At 37.3% G+C, this 19,294-nt stretch overlaps 1 protein-coding gene across 1 annotated transcript in view; it reads left to right on the top strand.

The window, feature by feature from the left end:
• Positions 1 to 246: 246 nt before the first annotated feature.
• RAB11FIP3 (RAB11 family interacting protein 3) overlaps positions 247 to 19,294 on the top strand; it is a 169,890-nt gene continuing 150,842 nt past the window's right edge. Inside the window, exon 1 of the mRNA XM_027863011.1 lies at positions 247 to 1,362. Within this exon, the coding sequence (XP_027718812.1) occupies positions 289 to 1,362 (1,074 nt within the window). The 5' untranslated portion in view covers positions 247 to 288. The remainder of the gene's footprint in view (positions 1,363 to 19,294) is intronic.

Raw genomic sequence — 19,294 nt, 5'->3', positions numbered from 1 at the left:
CTCCCGGCGCTGGAAGGTCTGGTGGTCCCCGCAGGGCAGCGGCGCCCGCACGGATGCAGTGATGCTCTCGGCAGCCACGGCCGCAGCCGCCCGTCCTCCTCCTCCTCTTCCTCCTCCTGCTCCTCCTGCTGTGTCTGAGGAGGTCTTTTGTCTGCGTCCCGAGCCGCAGGGAATCGCCCGCCGTGCAGACCCGCCGTCGCGGGCCGCAGCCTCTCCTCGGCTGTGAAGGGGTGGGGGCAGGGTGGGGGCTGGTTCTCCGTCGTTGGCCGCCCTGGCCAATTCCTTCCCATGAAAATGGAGCCGGATTTATTCGTGACTCTGTCCGCATCAGCCGGGACCACGTCGGACTCCCTGCTGACGTTTGGGGACCTGTTCCCGGAGCAGAAGGGGAAATACTTCCTCATGGACCTGGAGAAAGTGTCAGAGGAATCCAGGGGGCAGGTGCCTGGTCCCGATCTGGTGCTGCTTCCTCCAGAGACCCCTCCGCAGCCCTCGGTGCTTTTAGGGCCTGTACTGCAGGAAACGGGGTCTGTGGCTTTCCAGCAAGTTTTGGGGGAGGACTTATTTTCTAAAGGACCCATCAAATATTTGTATCGGTTAGAAAATCAGGACCTCTGTCTTTTGGACCAAGAGACCAACACTTCTGTCGCTGACATCGATCAGGATTTATCTGTTAGTGACAAGGCGATGTCTTTGCTAGGTGTGGTTAATGATTCTTCTGAAGAAGATTTTAATACAGCTATTACCTTGGTGCAGGATCCGGTAGTCTCAGACCGGTTAACAGGTTCTGAAGAGCAGGAGCAGGAGGACCTTTATGCTCTTGATTTGGGCCCACCTCGGTCACCTCCACAGGATTTACAATTGAGCATAGAACTTAGGGAGCAGGAATCATGTACAGAAAACTGCCTTCAAAAAGGTGATGACATTCTTCAGGATCAAAGAGATTTTTACTTAGGCATGGACCAGGCTGCTTGCCCGGACACCAAAACCCAGCTCTCAGGACTTGATCCAGTTTTTTCCTGGACTAAAGAGCCAGAGGATTATGTGCCCGGAAGATGCCAGAAAAGTGTTTCATTAAGTGCGGAGGATTTAAATCATAGTTACCAAATTAGTAATGAAATAAACTTCTTTCCCTCTTTCACTACTTCCACTTTGTGTGATCTGAAGTTAGATATAGTTCAGAATAACCTGGGCCAATCCTCTGATTTCAACCAGACTGAACCAATTCCAAATGAGCCTTCAGGGTGTCAGGAAGATGGCCCTCGCCTCAGAGCTGTATTTGATGCCCTAGACAGAGATGGGGATGGTTTTGTCCGTATAGAAGAGTTTGTGCAATTTGCTACAGTTTATGGTGCAGAACAGGTAATACAATCTAAAATTTCTGTGATTTGGGTATCTGTATGTCCTTGAATATGTGTCTCCCATATGTTTTTATTTCATCTGAAAATTTATCTCTAAAAGAGCTTCTTCCATCGTGAACAAATAATGTTACTAGTATATCTGTTTACACTAAATATTGGGCAATCTTGAAATGTATGTACAAAGATGATAGTTTTGGGAGGTTTTTGCCCCCCAAACTGGAGTATCCTTTATCTCTGATCATATTTCATTGAATCCTTTTCCCCTTTTCCTCCCCCCCTTAAAATTTTGGTTTTGTGTCACTCTCCCATAAATACAGATCTTCTAGATCTAGTGAGAATATTTTAATCAACTTTAGCATAGAACAATCTTGGATATAAAGTTAGAGGGACCAACCTTAACAAAAAACCTCAACTTAAGTAGCTGGGGTTTTTTTGGGGGGCGGGGGTTTGAGAAATCCCTGATTAGTTTAAAGTTAAGGACCTATTTTTATAGGTCCTTTTGTAGTCCCAATTCTGTTGGAGCACTTAAGGACCTGTCAGTAGCTTCTAGTTTTGAACAATTATTTTAAAATGTATGTTTAAGGATTTTTCTAAATAATGGGGGTTTTTATTTATTTTGAACCAAGAAAAATAGAATAATTTTTCTGTACCTCTTTTCTGCCTATGCTCCTTTGAATTATTTAATTACTAAATGTACAAATTAGCAGATGATTAGTATTGGAAGGGAAGGTTGAGTTTGAACCAGCTACCTCTGGAACCTCAGGCAAACTCCCTCTGCCTGAGCTACCAGGCAGGAAGCTCAAGGGCTCTGTACAGTCAGCAAGCAGCCTTTTGGCTTGGCAGCCACAGCCTGCAGTGATGCTGCTGCTGGGTGGGATTCCTCCTCCTGCCTGTCAGTTCTTCCCTCTTCTCTTCAACTCAGGGCCTCCTCTCAGGGCTTCTCTCTAACAAGAGATAACATGGTCTATTGTAGATTCAGAGCTGAAAGGAACCTCAGAGACCATCTAGAGTGACTCACTTATTTTATAGATGAGGGAACTGAGGCCTAGAGAGTTTAAATTACTTGCCCAACCAAGCTCATCTAGTCTAACCCCTTATTTTACAACTAGGGAAACTGAGACAAAATAATTCTTTTTCCCCATGACTAAACTGGTCACCAATAATAACATTTATGTAGGCTCTTAAGGTTTGCAAAGTACTTAGCTCACAGCAGACCTGTGAGGTAGGTTGTACAAGTGCTATTACCTTCAATATATAGATGAGGAAACTGAGGCACTGAGCGGCAAAGTGATCTGACCACGATCCCACGGCTAGTAAGCGTCAAATGTGGGACTTGAATGATTCCAAATCTAGTATTCTTTCACAACAATCTCCTAATGTTTTCACATGCATACTTTTTGTACATGCCTCTAACTATACATAGGAATTTTCTTACAAGTTTTATTACGAGATTTTGTTAGTGGTAGACATAATTAAGTTTTTAGGTTACCTTAAGAGTTCCAACAGTTTTTCCAAAAACCTCTCATTGTCTGCTGATTACATTTGTTGAAAATTTTAAACATTGTTACAAGTTCTTATCTTAAGTGGTCCTTAAGTTACCATCCTTTTCACAGCTTAAGGCTCATCATTTTCAGGCACATATTTGCATTTATGTATATAGTACAAGATCATGGTCCTTATGTGATCTTGCTAATAGTAATATGTTTTATTAGAAGGCTATCTATACCCATTCTTTTGTAAATTACAGGGCAATGACAAGTTACTATATGTGGTTCTGATAGAATTTTATACTTTGCTGACCTCTTGTACATATGTCAGCATTAAATTGGGCATTAAGGCATATTCACAATTTAAGTAGAAATCCTTTTAAAGATAAAAATATAATATCAACTATTCAGAACATTATTTACTTACTGTAATAATCTTTGTAAGTCAGCCTTACCTAGAAAAACACAATATTTATGATATCTGTTGTCGAAAGCATACTGTATATACATGGCAACATAGCTATATCGTGGTTCCTTGAGTATACCCTAGGGAGGTATGGAGGCTCCTTAAAAAAAATCTTTATGTTGTTCTCACTTCTAAATGACCTCAAGCTTCCCCTCCCTCTGTGTACACCCCCACCTCAAAACCCTCCTTGTAACAAAAAAGTATATTTAGGCATAACAAACCAACACCTTGGCCATGTGCCTCATTTCGTACTTAGTATGGTGGAAAGTGATCAGAGAACCTACCTCTTATGTATACTACCTGAGTGACCTTGGGTAAGTCATACTCTCCTGGGGCCTCATTTTCCTCGTCTGTAAAATGGACTATGTGACTTCTGTGGTTCTTTCCAGCTCTAGTTCTGTGACCTATGAGAATCTCCCACTAATCAGGGATTTCTAATGCCTTTCAGGCTTTTCTTTGTACTGTTGTGATAGTTGCCTAGAGATTGTTCTCTTTCTTCTGCTTACCTTGCTCTGCCTCAGTTTATGCAAGTCGTCTTGTTCCTCTGTAGTCTTCATAGCTGTGATTTCTTATGGGGCAAATAACGTTACATTTACACACCACAGTTCGTTTAGCTGTTGCTTAATGGATAGGCACCCTCTTTGTTTCAATTTTTTTCTTGTTACTGTAGAAAATACATTTTTGTGCACGTAAGATCTTTTTGTCTTGGATCTCCTTGTGTTACATGCCCAATAGTGATTTCCTGGGTTTCTGATGATACATAAGGTTTAGTGCCCTTTCTAGGATAGTTATAGATTGTGTTCCAGAATGGTCAGATTAATTCATAATTCCAACAATAGTGCACTGAGATGTGCCTATTTCCCCAAAGCCCCTCTTACATTTACTATTTTGTCTTCTGGTGCCTATTTACATCTTGAAAGAATCTATTAATTTCAGTGTTATTAAATGACTTATATATCTACATTTGAAGATCACCTGTGTGTTTGTATCTCTATTTGGAATGAAGGTATAGCTGAGAAGTGACACATGCCAATTCCACATTTAACTTATTGGTCATCTCTGCTGTGGTGCTGATAGTGTTCCTATTTTGAAGCCATTTCTCTTTGCCATGTGGACTTGACAATACCTTTGTCTTTGGTTTCTATATAATTGGGTGATATTTTTCTTTAACCATTGACTGTGCCATATAACTTAAGAATGTGGATGGGTTTCAGTTTGTACTTCTGGAAATACTTCTTATGTAGATCATTAAGTTGCAGTATTGTGGGAAATCTGGGTATATATATGGGAGCCAACATAAGGTAGAATGCTGAGTCAGGAAATCCTGAGTTCAAATCCTGCCTCCAACACTTAGTAGCTGTGTGACCAAGGGCAAGTCATTTAACCTCTCAGTTTTCTCATCTGTAAAATGAGGATAATAATATCTATAATATTACCTTACAGGGCTGTCATGAGGCTCAAATGAGTTAATGTGTATAATCTGGTTTGCAAGCCTTACAACAAAATATAAACATCAGTTATTTTTATTATCAAATACTTCAATAAAATTTTCCTATATCTTAGATTCTTTTTCTGGTTTTAGAACTTCCTTATTTCCTTTATTTGATTTCTGTGTATCACATGTACTCATTTAATAGCTAGAAAATACCTAGAGCAAAGTTTTATCTTACTGACTTCGAGGTCCTTAAAATTTTATCCATTTGAAGGTCTCCTTGTCTACCCTTATTGGTCACAGTGAGAAAAAGTTTTAATCGCTATTGAGGGGATTGGTAAAACAATGAATCAATTCAGTGAATGTCTTATAAGCACCTACTGTGTGCTTATAAGGTAAGACTGAAGTCTTACCTTCTTCATAACATAAAGGTGACTTTGGGTTCTTAAAAGTTGTGTCAAAAGTTGTGCCTGTGAGTCAAATTTTACCAAGCTGGAAGACTTCAATTATAGGCACATTATTTGACAGTGTTTCTGTTGTCCAAAGACCATCCAAAGTTCAGAGAGGTTCATCACCAGGTTGAACCATATGATGATGAACTTTTCAGCCATTGTATCCCTTAAAAATCACATCTTAAGAGGTTAGATTGTAATTTCTGTTGGTGAAGTTAATCTGATGAAATTACAGTAATGGATTACTGAACTGTTGCTAAACACTGGGAATACGAAGATTAAAAAAAATATAGTTCCTACTCTCAAGGAGTTTAAATCTAATAAAAGAGATCAGACATGTATACAAATAACTATTATACAAATTGTACAAAGAAGGGAAAAGAAGTTGTCCAAACATAGCACTATGAGACTTGAAAATGGAGAGATATAAAATATGAGGAGAATATGAAATATGACAGCCAGTACATTTTTCGTTCCCTTCCTTCTGACACATGTCTTTTACCTTCTGGTAGAATTCAAAACTTGAAAGCTGCTAGTGACTCTTAATTTGTTGGGAGATTGCAGCAGTGGCTGCTTCCTCAGAAGCTATCTTTCATTAATTCAGATTTCATCAAAGGTTGAAGGTTAATGGAAATTCTGTGAAACCATGAAGCCCTTTATGACATTCATAATCAAACTTTGATTTTGGTTGACCATACAGGTATATCCTGGCCAGGTTGCTGTTTTAGAAATTTATTTACAAGTTTAGCTCACCAAAGTTGACTTTTTTTTTTTTTAATGGGAAGGCATAAGCAAAACTTCACAGTTTTTTTTTAAGTGACTCGTCTTTGCCCTTCCCTTCCTATAATTCATTCATTTACCAAGAATCCATTAAAGCTAAAATGCAAGGAAGAATGATCTTTGAGTTGGATGAATGAAATAACTGTCATTTAGTCTTTTAATCACAAAGTGAAGGATAGCAGACATTTACGTAGCAATGTTTTAAAAATGTCAATCCTTACAACTTGGTGAGGTAACTAATACAAGGGTTATCATACTCATTTGATAGATTAAGAAACAGTAAGATTAAAGTGACTTGGTCATGGTCACATGGCTAGTAAAGGGCTCTTGATTCCAAGGTCATTGTCATTTCCATTGCAGCATGCTTCCCTTTACAAAACATTTATTTGAGGTTTGAATCTTGGAGCTACTCTTTACTTGGCATATATTTTAATCAACACTACAGTTCTACAAGCAAGTCAGTAGGCAGAATAATACCTTGACAGAACTTTAGAGTGAGAAGGGCCTTTAGAGCTTACCTGGTCCATCTAATTAAGTTAAAGGAAAAACAAATATTAAAAAGTCTTGATTTTTAAAAACCAAGCCTTTCTAGTGGGATTTCAAAAACATGAAGCATATATGGATGATTAATTTATAAAGTCTTGTCAAATGACAGCATAGGTTTATTGACTACTGGTCAAATGACTACTGCATTATTTAATAGTTAAAAAATTTTCATTTGATAACTTTTAATTTATAAATTCTAGCAAGTGTATTTTTTACAAGTTTTGTTACCATTTTGTTTTTATTGCCAGTCATTTCCCCTTACCCCTCTCACCCCTCACCAACTGAACCCTTCCTTGTAACAAATAAAAATATCTAAGTAAGACCAATTGATGTAGCATCTGACAGTGTATACCCAGTTCTAGTAAATATTACATTTATTCATTGTTGGAGAAAGTATTTTCTGTCATATTAACCAATGTGATAGGTGTGAGGTGATACCTCAGAGTTGTTTTCATTTGCATTCTCTAATCAGTAGTGATTCAGAGCACTTTTTTTGTCTGAAAACTACCTGTTCATATCCTTTGGCCTTTTATCAGTTGAAGAACTACTTGTATTCTTATGAACTTGAGTCAGTTCTCTATAGAGTTGAGAAATAAGATCTTTATCAGAGAAACTTACTGTAAAAATTTATTTACAGTTATGATTACTGCATATTTCTCTCCATCCTATTTTTCCCATTTATCCTTCTCTTTTTCTCTCCTTTCACCCTGTCCTCAAGTGTTTTGCTTCTGACCACTGTTTCCTCCAGTCCATGTTCCCTTCTCTCAGCACGCCTCTTTCCTCTCCCCACTCCTCCTTATTGCCTTCCTGTCTTAATTCCCTGTAGGGTGACATAAATTTATATATCCAATTGAGTGGATATGTTGTTCCCTTTTTGAGCCAATTCCGATGAGATTTAGGTGCCAGCGTTATCCGCAATTCCCCTTTCATCTTCCCCTCTGCTGTATAAGCTCTTTGATGCCTCTTTTATGTGAGATAATTTACCCCATTCTAGCTCTCCCTTCCCCCTTCTCCCTGTATCCCTCTTTCTCACCCCTTAATTTTAGTTTTTTTAAACATTTTTTAAACATCATCCCATCATAGTCAATTCACATCCATGCCCTCTGTCTAACTTCTAACTGCCCTAATAATGATATAGTTCTTAGGAGTTCTTAATATCATCATCCCATGTAGGAATGTAAGCAGTAACCTTATTGAATCCTGTTTCCTGTTTATCTTTTTATTCTTCTCTTGAGTCATATTTGAAAGTCAAATTTTCTCTTTAGCTCTAGTCTTTTCATTGGGAATGCTTGAAAATTCTCTATTGCATTAAATATCTATTTTTTCTCCCTGAAGGAATATATTCATTTTTGCTGGGTTAGGTAATACTTGTTGTAATCCAAACTCCTTTGCCCTCCAGAATATGATATCCCGGGCTCTCTAATCCTTTTATGTAGAAGCTGCTAAATCTTGTGTTATTCTGACTGTGGTTCCATGATATTTGAATTGTTTCTTTTTGGCTGCTTGTAATATTTTTTCCTTGACCTGGGAGCTGTGGAATTTGGCTGTAAAATTCCTGAGAGTTTTCATTTTGGGATCTCTTTCAGTAGGTGATTGGTGAATCCTTTCAATTTCTGTTTTACCTTCTGATTCTAGGATATCAGGGCAGTTTCCTTGAGAATTTCTTGAAATATATCAAGGCTCTTTTTTGATCTTAGCTTTCAGGTAGTCTAATAACTCTTAAATTATCTTTCCTGGATCTGTTTTCTGGGTCAGTTGTTTTTTTCCAGTGAGATATTTCACATTTTCTTCTATGTTTTCCATTCTTTTGATTTTGTTATATTGTTTATTGATGTCTCTTGGAATCACAGTTTTCAGTTGCCCAATTTTAATTTTTAAGGAATTGTTTTCTTCAGTGAGCTTTTGTACTTCCATTTCCATTTGACCAATTCTACTTTTTAAAAAGTTGTTCTCTTCAGGGAATTTTTGTATATGTTTTTCCATTTGGCTAATTCTGCTTTTTAGGGAGTTATTCTGCTTAGTGGATTTTGTGCCTCTTTTACCATTTGGCCTATTCTGTTTCTTAAGTTGTTATTTTCTTTAGTATTTTTTTGTACCTCCTTTATCAAGCTGGTGACTCTTTTTCATGATTTTCTTGCATCATTCTCAATTCTTTTCTCAATTTTTCCTCTACTTCTTTTATTTGATTTTTAAAATCCTTTTTGAATTCTTCCAGGAATTCTTTTTTGGGGGACTGAGACCAATTCATGTTTTCTTTGAGGCTTTGCTTGTAGCTGTTTTGACTCTGTTGTCTTCTTCTGACTTTGTGTTTTGACCTTCCTTGTCACCATAGTAACTTTCTGTGGTCAGCAGATTATTTTTCTGTTGTTTGCTCATTTTTTTCATCCTATTTCTCGACTTTTGACTTCATGTTAAAAGCCTGCTCTACTCCTAGGGGAGAAGGGCCCCTGTCCCAAGTTTCAGGTTTTTCATGTTTCTGTTTTCAGAGCTACTTCTGGGGAAGGTCTATAAGTTTTCAGTCCTTCAAAGGTGGTGTGATCTAAGGAGAAGTGTGGTTACTGTACTCCTGATCTGTGCTCTGGTGTGTGAGCAACCACAAGCACTGTTTTCTGCTGCAGAGCTGCACCAGGATCATGGCTCCCCGCCACTGTACACTCTTGTGCGGTCTTGCTCTTCCTCACCCTGGTACTAAGACCCAGAACCCAATATGGGCAACGTGACAGAGTCCAGCACCCAGTGCCAACAAACCTTCTGACCAATTGTCCGACCTCCTTACAATCTGAGCCCTCCAGAAACTGCTGCCAGCTGATGTACATGCCCACAAGGCCTGCTATTGGCTGACAGCCTGGGCTTACACTGTGCTTTACCCTCACCTTTTCTTTCTGACCTTCTAGGTTGTCTTGGGCTGGAAAATTGTTTCACCCTGTCTTTTTATTGATCCTGCTGCTTCAGAATTTGTTTTGAGGTGTTATTTTAAAGTTGTTTGAAAGGGAATTTGGGAGAGCACAAGTGAACCCCTACCTTTACTGCATCATCTTGGCTCTGCCCCCTTCCATGATTCTTTTGATAGAAGTTGGGACCCTTCTTTGTGCTAGGATTATAGATAGCTCTTTTGACTGGTGTAACTATTCTCTTTCAGCTTTTATGAATGTTGGGTATTGCTCCTTGCTATAGTCATAAGCCTTGGCAAATGGTAGATAAACACTGTTTTGGTCTAAGCAGGGAATGTAGTATAGTGGCAATAAAGAATGCTATTCAATGCTAAAAACTCAATAAAGATTTTTTTTTTGAGGGAGACCACACTTAAGTAAGTAGCAGTATTAAACTCAAGTGGTACCACAGCCAATTCTTTTCTTTAGATTCTAAGAGCAATCCAAACATTGATACATTTAGAGTCAATAGCTAACTATTGACCATAGTTAATAGCAATTGAGTCAATAGCTAACTAATACCTAAAATAATTATGGAGAAACTCTAGGTTTTTTTCTGTTGTTAAATTTGTTGAACCTTATAGAAGGTTGAATTAATGTGTTCAGTTGCCTGCTGTTATTAGATTGGTTATTCTTGTTAATTGCATGAATTTTCATTAGCAAGTGCTTGTGGTTTTCTAAAAACTTTGCTACTAATGACAGTAACCTTCCCCATTATCTAAGCTACTGTGTTTGTAATTAATTTCCCAGGGAAAAGTATGATACTATAAATAAGAGAAAGAAAGGTTAGATATTTTAAGAGAGCTTATGGAAGATAAAGGATGGTAAAGAAGAGTTCAGTATACTTTTTTTTTTTTTTTTTGGGCTGTGCAGTAGGGTTAAGTGACTTCAGAGTCACACAGCTAGTAAGTGTCAAGTGTCTGAGGCTAGATTTGAACTCAAGTCCTTCTGACTCCAGGGCTGGTGCACTATTCACTGCGCCACCTAGCTGCCCCAACCAATATGCAACCCCTAGGGATCCTTACAGTTTATTTATTCATTCATTCATTCATTCATTCATTCATTCATTTATTTATTTATTTATTTGTTGCTTTTTGGTGAGGTAATTGGGGCTAAGTGACTTGCCCAGGGTCACACAGCTAGTTGGTGTCAAGTGTCTGAGGGCAGGAGTTCAGGATACTCTAAAGAAGATTGTCTTTAGTGGAAAGAAATTATTTGAATAAATACCGGTGTGTCAGTTTGAGTCAAAATGCTTGATGTTAAGTTTTATGTAGTATTTCTGGTGAACTTGTAGCAACTTAGGAAGGAGAGTTGATTCTTTCTTGAGTTGGCATTGCTTTGGTCACATTTTTGGTGGGGTGCTTCTGTTTTTCATAATTTTTAGAATCAAAACAAAAATTGAGCCTAGCTGTCCTGTCTTGGTTTAGTGGTTGGGTTACTGGGACATATATTCCAGTTAACTGTTTTGTACTGAAAGCTGCCAAAGAAGGTCTATAGAGTGAGCCGGGCATGTTGTGTAGTGGTGGACATTTAATAGCTGTAAGATCTTCTGTGAGATTTTATAATATTGATGATTTTAAGTTTTAAGGCAGTGATAACTTGAAGAATTTTTAAATAATAAAAACAAAGGTGATGGATTATTCATTGTAGACTCAGTATTGCCACAGTGTGTTAATTTTTATTCTTTCTACTCACAGCTTTCCATGACTTGAAACCCAGATAACACCTTTGCTTTTTCTAACCTTTTTCTTTTGGAAGGGAAAAGGATAAAAGATCTTGTTGAAATGCTTTTTTGTTAAATGGGCTACCTCCTTCTTCCTCATTTTTTTCTTTTTAGTGTTTGGAATTTTCTCCTCTATATTTACTGGTTTACATAGGGTCTCAATGCTGGTTCCTCTCCACTGGAGGTCTTCAGAGACCTTTATAACTGGATGTCAGGGATGTTGTAGAGGAAATTCTTCAAGTTAGGCTAAATGTTAGCCTCTGAGGTAGATCATTGGAAATGATCATTGCAATGGAAAAGTCCCTTCCAACTCAGAGATTATGAGTGTGAAACTTAGTTGAGTGATTAACATGTTGTAATCTATAGCAGTGAAAGGAGTTCTCATGCTACCAAAATTATAGATCCTCCAAGTATTCACTTATAAGCCCCTAAAAATGACACAGGCACCTACAGCATATATAGCTATATACAGCTTATAGGTACTGTTGGGGAAATTCTGCCCCCACATCACTTTGTACATGCAAGAGGTACTCAACTCTAGTGCAGTGGCTAGTGAACAAGAGCCCTTCCCTCCCATTTATATTTTTGATGGGACAGAGTGAGACACACATGATGAATAGCATACATGGATTGGAATTTACATTGCTGTTATCATTATCTTTCTCCAAAAGTCAATCCTCTGATGAACTTCCATATTTCTATAAAGGACACTGCTATTCATCTAGGCATTCATGTTTGCAACCTTACTTCCTCAGGGTTACTTAAGCCCATATAATCAATCAGTAGCTAAATCTTATTGATACCTGCATATCTCTTTCTTTTTACTAACATCCTAGTCATCACCCTTTTTTAGGTCCTCTTCATCTCTCAACTAGGTTGTTAGAATAGTCTCAGATTTCTTTCCTCTCCAATCTGTTCTTAGCACAGCTGCCAAAATGCTTTTCCTAAAGCCAGGCCTGACCCTACTCCCCTTCACAATAAACTCTAGTGACTCCTAATTGGCTCTAGAATCAAATATAAATTCTTCTATTTGGCATTTAAAACCTTTCACAGTTATGGCTGATCTACCTTTTTAGCATCATATAGATTACTTCTCTTTCTTCACTCTATGGTTTAGATAGATTAGACTTCTTTCTGTTCCTCATACATGAAGTTCTATCTTCCATCTACATTCCTTTACACTGGTTGTCCCATGCCTTTAATGTACTCCCTCTTCTCTGCCTCTTGCTTAAAATTCTTTATTTCTTTAAATACTGAGCTCAGATATTGACTTCTACAGGATATTTTGATCCTTTGATCCAATATGAAGCCTTTCCAGATCTCCCCAGCTCTTATCGTCCTCTGCCCCCAAATTACTTTTCACATATGTGTATGTGTGTTCTCTGTTACATATTTATGTACATATTGTTTCCCTTAACAAAATGTATGCCCTTTGAGGGCAGGAAATGTTTGATTTTTGTCTTTGTATTGCTGGCATCTAGTATAGTGCCTGATACATGATAGGTACTTCATCAGTGCTAGCTGATTGGTTATTGGAGGAAACTTCAGTATTGATAAGATCACAGATGCAGTTGAGTATTTGAGAGATTCACTTGTGTGGTTTTAACATCTACAAATTTGTCCGAATCTTCAAATTCATGAAATAAACCACAGGAAAAATAAGACAAGTATCTGGAAAAAGATATGAAAAGAGGTATGCAATATGTTATGAGAACGTTTGCAGAATTCTAGACTCAAGTATTGGAAAAAATGCAAATATTTCACCATGAAATATTCATTTGACTAATGCTACCTCCTCTCCCATATACACATTCCCTTTTTTCTATCCATGGTTTTCTTAGTCAGTGGCCTCCAAATCAGAGGCTTTGATGTGTACTTCCAGGAAGCCATGGGATGACCCATTGGGCTGCAGTAACAAACAAAAAGCCTATAAGCCTTTATCCCCCAAAGATTATATATGCAAGCATTTTCTCTATACAGAATTTCTCTAGTTATCCCCTGGCAAAATATGTAAAGAAACTGTCAAACGTAAAGAGGTTATACATCTTTGTTTTACAAAAAGATAAATGTCCCAAGCTTGATGACCAGTGTCTGTAAATAGTATGTTACTGATATTTTCAAATAAACCCAGTAACTTGCCTTTCAAGGTAAAGTGACTTAAATTTCTTTTCTTTTCTTTTTTTTTCTATCTTTTGTTTTTTATATTACCCTTTCCCCCAATATGTCCTTTCCTTTTCTTGAATCCATAGAGTCATTCTTTATAGCAAAAGGTAAGAAGAAAGGGGAAAAAAAGTTGAATAAAACTAATACTAATACTAGTATTGGACTAATACTGGTCCAATAGTATTTGTATAAATCCATAATAATAGTCACCTGTCTCCATAGAAAGTAGGGAGATACATTGTCGTATCTGTTTTCTGGGGTGAAGCTTGGTCATTATAATTATGCATCATTCTTTCAGTTTTCTTCTTTCCACTTAAATTTTTGGAACCATGTGTATATTTTTTCTTGATTCTGCTTATTTTACTTTATATCAGTTCATAAGAGTCTTTCCCTATCTCTTTGTATTTTTCATTTGTCTCTTATGGCACAGTAATATGTTACATTTATGTACCACAACTTGTTTAGTCATTCCCCAATTGATGGGCATCTACTTTATTTCTAATTTGTTGTTACTACAAAAAGTACTGCTATAACTATTTTGGTATATATTGGACCTTTCTTTGTATCTTTGACCTCCCTGGGGGTATACATCTACCACTGGGGTCTTTGGGTCGAAAGCTACGACATTTTAGTTAACTGTCACCATAATTCCAAATTGCTGTTCACTGTTCTACCTATCTTCTTCTGTGCCTATCTCTACACAACCCTTCCATCGTTTATAATCACATTTCCATCTTTTGACATCATCACCAATTTTGTGGATGTGAGTTGAAACCTCAGAATTGTTTGATTTATATTTTATTGCTAGTGATTTGGAACAACCCTTCATATGCTTGGTAATAGTTTGTAGTTCTTCTTTTGAACAGTTTGTGCATATCTTTTGATCCCTTATTCATAGGGAGAATGCTTTTGGTATTATATATTTGTGTTATTTCCCTGTATATCTTGGATATCAGACAAAGGTGATGTTTTAACACTGAGTGAGAAAGTAACTACTTTTTAGAAGAAATTTGTGCTATGGACATTTTAAAAATGGATTTTTGGAAATGTTTCCATTGTTATGTGATTTTATTACTAAAAATGATATATGTGTCACCTATATGAACTCTCACATCTGTATACTTAAAACACTTAGAAACAGAGTTTTCTAACATGTTTAAAAATTTTTCAAATGAAGAGTTTCAGTGGATTTTGTGCCTATTTGTTAAAAATGTAAAAATGTAACACTTTTAAATTAGTTTGCAAGAATAACTGACATCAGAGGAGACAGAAATTTATGAGCTGAATTTCAACACAAACTTTTGCATGATTGGTGGTAGCCACTTTCCAAATGAGAAAAGCTGCCCTACTTTCATTTGGAGCTACATAACTTTGTGGAGCACTTTTTTCACGAATGACAACCATGAAATTAATCAAAATAAAATCACCTTAGACCCATGCACAAGTATCTAATTTACAAACAAATATGAATAGATTTGGGGTGAGAAGCAGCAAGTTGTAGTGGGTAGAGAGCCAACCTCAAAACCAGGAAGACATGTAGTACCGTATCAAACACACACTGACTACATACTGAATAGTTTGATTAACCTTTTGCTGTTAACCATCAGGCACCTCTCTAAGACTGGCTGTTGCAGAAAAGGTGCCAACCAGTGCTGAGGAAGTTTCTTCACCTGGGAGTTTCCAAAGCAGTGGAATCACAGGTGCAGGAAAATTCCTTGAAAATAATAATCACCTTAACTTCTAGTAAGCAGCTTATAATTGTGTAGTTTTGGATATTTTGTTACAAATCTTGAATAGAGATTGTTGATGATTAGGAGTGACTTTATAAATAGTGCTGTTGAAATAATTACTTAGTGAACGTCTGAAAAGTCTAGGTATAATATCTTTTAAGGAATAGCTAACTGGAAAATAAGGCATTTTGGAAGCCACATTAAAATTTTTGAGCATCACCCTCTCCCCTGAGCACCAGACTCACATTTCCATGTGCTTCCTCACCCTATAGAGTTAGGACTCTCAAGGGAAGAGCCTCATTTTTGTCTTTGTATCCTTACTCCTAGTACAGTGCTGGCATGTGGTAAATGCTTAATGATTAGTAATTGACATTGATTTTTCATCTTGTTTTCCACTTTGGACTCTAAATTCAACATGTCCAAAATAGAATTCATGCATTCCCCCCAGAAAACCTTTTCTGATTAAAAAGCTTTCCCACTTAACTTTGTTGTTTCTCTTCATTGACATCAGTCACTCAGGCCCAAAAACCTCTTCAGTTCAATAGTGGGAAACTAGCTGGCTTTGAATCCTAGATATCGTCACTTACCAGTTGTGTGATTGTGGGCAAGTCCCTTAACTTCTCATCTGTAAAATATGGGAAATGAACCAGGTAACCTTTCTACTTCTAAGTTTGTGACCCTAGGATTTCTGACATTCTTCTTTGTTGCCCCAATATCCATGTGGTTGCTGAGTCTTGTTGGTTTCACCTGTAAAAAATAGCCTTCTTTCCAGGCAGCTAAGTGGTGCAATGGATAGAGTGCTGGATCTGGAGTCAGAATGACCTGAACTCAAATTCAGCCTCAGACACTAGCTGTGTGACTCTGGGCAGATCCCTTATGTTTCCCTTGGCTTTGTCAACTGTAAGATGGAGACAAGAACAGCATCTACCTTTCAGGGTTGTTGTGAAGATCAAATGAGATATTTGTAAAGTGCTTAGCACAGAGCTTGACACATAAGTAAGCGCTCCATGAGTACTTAACTCCCTTCCACTGCTGTAGCAACCCTAGTTCAGGCTCTCATTACCTCTAAACTGGACTGTGATAATAGTCTCCAAACTGGTCTCTCATTTCTCCAGTTCATTCTTTGTACCATTGTCAGAGTGCTTAATGCTCAGCGCTGGTCATGTGAATGTTTAGAAACCTTCGGTAACTTCCCAATGCCAACAGGAAAGCACAGATTCCTTTGCTGGGCGTTCAGGACCTTTTACTATCTAAACTCCAGTCTGACTTTCTGAGCCAACTTTGTACTTTGTGTTGTAGCCAGATTTGACTGCTTGCTGTTCCCTGAACTGACCTGGCCCTTTCCTGTCTCTGCCTTTTCTTGCTCTATCCCCTGTGCCTTTAATCTCTTCTTCCCACATGCCCAGTTTCTGCCTGTTAAATCTTACCTAACCTTCAAGGATCAGTGGAGTTCACCTCTTTCCTCCTTCCCTCCTCTGCCTTTCCCCGCCCTCCCTCTAGTTTATGTAGCATTTTTATACTCTTCTTTTGTACTTCCTACATCACCACGTTATCATTTGGATTATAGTTATTTGTGTACATGTCTTCTTATAAGCTCTTTAAGAGTAGGGACCATGACTTATTGAGCAACTATGTCACCTTGCCTGTAGTAGGTACTAGGTACTCAGTAGATACTGGTTGAATTGAATTTTTGTTGCGTTTTGACCCATTATATTGAATGAATTGTAGCATAATGGTTTGGCAGTGTCTTGAATTTTTACTGTCTTCATTTTAGCAAGGAATAATTTTAAACATTAGAAGAATTGGGTTTATTGTTTTAAGGTTTGGGATTGTATTTATCTGGAGATAGTTTAGTCAGGCTTCCTTAATAGTTCACATCTTTTCTGTTATCCAAAATAGGCAGTGAAGGGAAGAGACAGAAAGTACTTGGAAATACATCATCTGCTTCAGGAAAAACTCCTCATTAACTTGTTCCAAAACACAATACCGAAGTCTCTAATCCCAAACTGCTTCCTTTCTTTTACGTTCCCAGTTTTTTTGGCTTCCTATTTGGCAGGGTGAATGATAATTCCATCATGTAACAGTTATACAGTTGGAGAAATTATGTGAGACTCGGCTTATTCTGGATGACTCTAATGTATATTTAGAAGAACATGTGAAGGGAAAATATACTGCACTTGATGACATTCTGGTTGAATGTCTCCAAGGGTAATGGGTTATGAACGCTATTTTGTTGAGACTTTTTTTTTAAATGTGTGTAAAATGTAGCTAATTCCTACCTGTTTTATATTTACTAAGATACTTTGAGGATAAATTAATGAAAATGCCTGGACATCTTTGGAAGAATGACATTTCAAATTCAGAGCATAATTATTTCAAATAGAAAAGCCAGTAGGTTTCAATTTTCCATAAAACACTTCTGTGGTAGTGCCTTAAAAAACACAACTGTGTTTCTTTGCATAAAGACAGCTATCTAGATTAGGGTCATGTTTCATAGAACATTGAAGAGAGAATTTGGAGACTAGAAAAGCTATTTTTACTACGAAATTATATTAATCAGTAGGGTTTATTGAGCAGTTAGTGTGTGTTCAGAAGGATACCAGTTGTGCCAGGGGAATGCAAAAAGAAAAAATTTGAACTAGCTTTTGGCCTTAAAGACTTTATGGTTTAAAAATGTTTGTGAAATAGGGGAAGGAAAAAAGAATAATTTTTTAATTTTGAAAGGGCACACTGCACTCTTTTTTGGGGGTACTTTGAAATATTTGTCATCTTTCACATTAGGCCAATATTCAGCAAGTTAGATTGACCTTTCTATCAGTAACTACATTTGAAGTGAATATTATCTGAATATTGTCTGGATCTTTCTAGAAGAATAACTTGTTGGTTTGGTGCCAGTAATATAGACAGATAGCTATATTCTGAATTTAGACAGTAGTAGTCTTATAAGTACATAATGATAATATTTTACACTTATATGGTGACTTACAGTTTACTAAACATATTTTTCTCACAAAGAGCCTGTGAAGTAGGTATTGCAAGTATTATTTTCTTCATTTTACAGATTAGGAAACTGAGGCTCAGCAAGGTTAAAAGACTTTGTTCGTTGTCTCTAATAAGTTTCACTAGGTCTTCTAAAGTTCTAATGGTCACTATGATCTGAATTTTCTAGCACTATTCTGTGCTGTGAATATATTAGCCTCTTGCTTGAATGTGATATATTGAATTTATGGTCATTATTAAATATTGACAGACATTAAAAAACCCATTCTGAAAAATTCTGGCAAATTCATCTGTGCTGCTTTCTTTTTTAGAGACTTGTCTTTCAACAACTAAAAAAAGAAGTAAAAAATTAATTTGTGTATGGCATTGTATTCTTTAGAGAAAATTAAACAAGTTATTTCTGGATTCTAAGAAACAGAAGATTTTGTTTTATGATTATGATAGCGAGGTAGTCCAATGGATCGTATTGACCCTGGAGTCAGGATGCCACTAGTCCAAATTGTGCCTCAGACTCTTCCTAGTTGTGTGACCTTGCCCCTTTTGTTTAACCTCTCTCAGCCCCAAGTTTTCCTTTTTTGTAAAAGGGGAGTAATAGCACCTGTCTCACTGGGTTGTTAGGAGGTTCAAACAAAATAACATATAAAGTCCTATATAAGTGCTAGCAATTATTAATAATTTCTTTCAGTGTTATAATAGCAGTGATGCCCTAACTTTTGTGTAAATAGTCCTGAAATCACAATACCTTTGTTTTGTTTCACTTCCTAAAAGACATTACCTTTTCTTTAAAGTTAACCAATTTAAGGTGCTTAGAGCACTTCACCTTGCTATTTTCTTGTTTTTTTGGCAATTGGGGTTAAGTGATTTGCCCAGGGTCACACAGCTAGTGTCATGTGTTTGGTCTGAGGCTGGATTTGAACTCAGGTACTCCTGACTTCAGGGCCAGTGCTCTATCCACTGAGCCACCTAGCTGCACCTCACCTTGCTATTTTTGAGCAGATGTATTAATTCTTTTTTTATATTGGAAGCTAGTATATGGTTCTTTTTATGTTACATGGAAAGAATTATTTACCCTTGGAAATTTTTTCAAAGGAGTTTGTGAATATACCAGAGTTTGGCTATGAGAGGCAACAATGGCAGTGGCCAGAAAATCTGGAGGGACCTGGGTTCAAGTTCCGCCTCTGACAGACACAGGCTTCATGCCCCTGGGCAAATCACTTAATCTCT

The sequence above is a fragment of the Vombatus ursinus genome, unplaced genomic scaffold, assembly GCF_900497805.2.
Source record: "Vombatus ursinus unplaced genomic scaffold, bare-nosed wombat genome assembly UNPS02014770.1, whole genome shotgun sequence".
Lineage (NCBI taxonomy): Eukaryota > Metazoa > Chordata > Mammalia > Diprotodontia > Vombatidae > Vombatus > Vombatus ursinus.
This window is presented reverse-complemented; position numbering and strand designations above follow the sequence as displayed.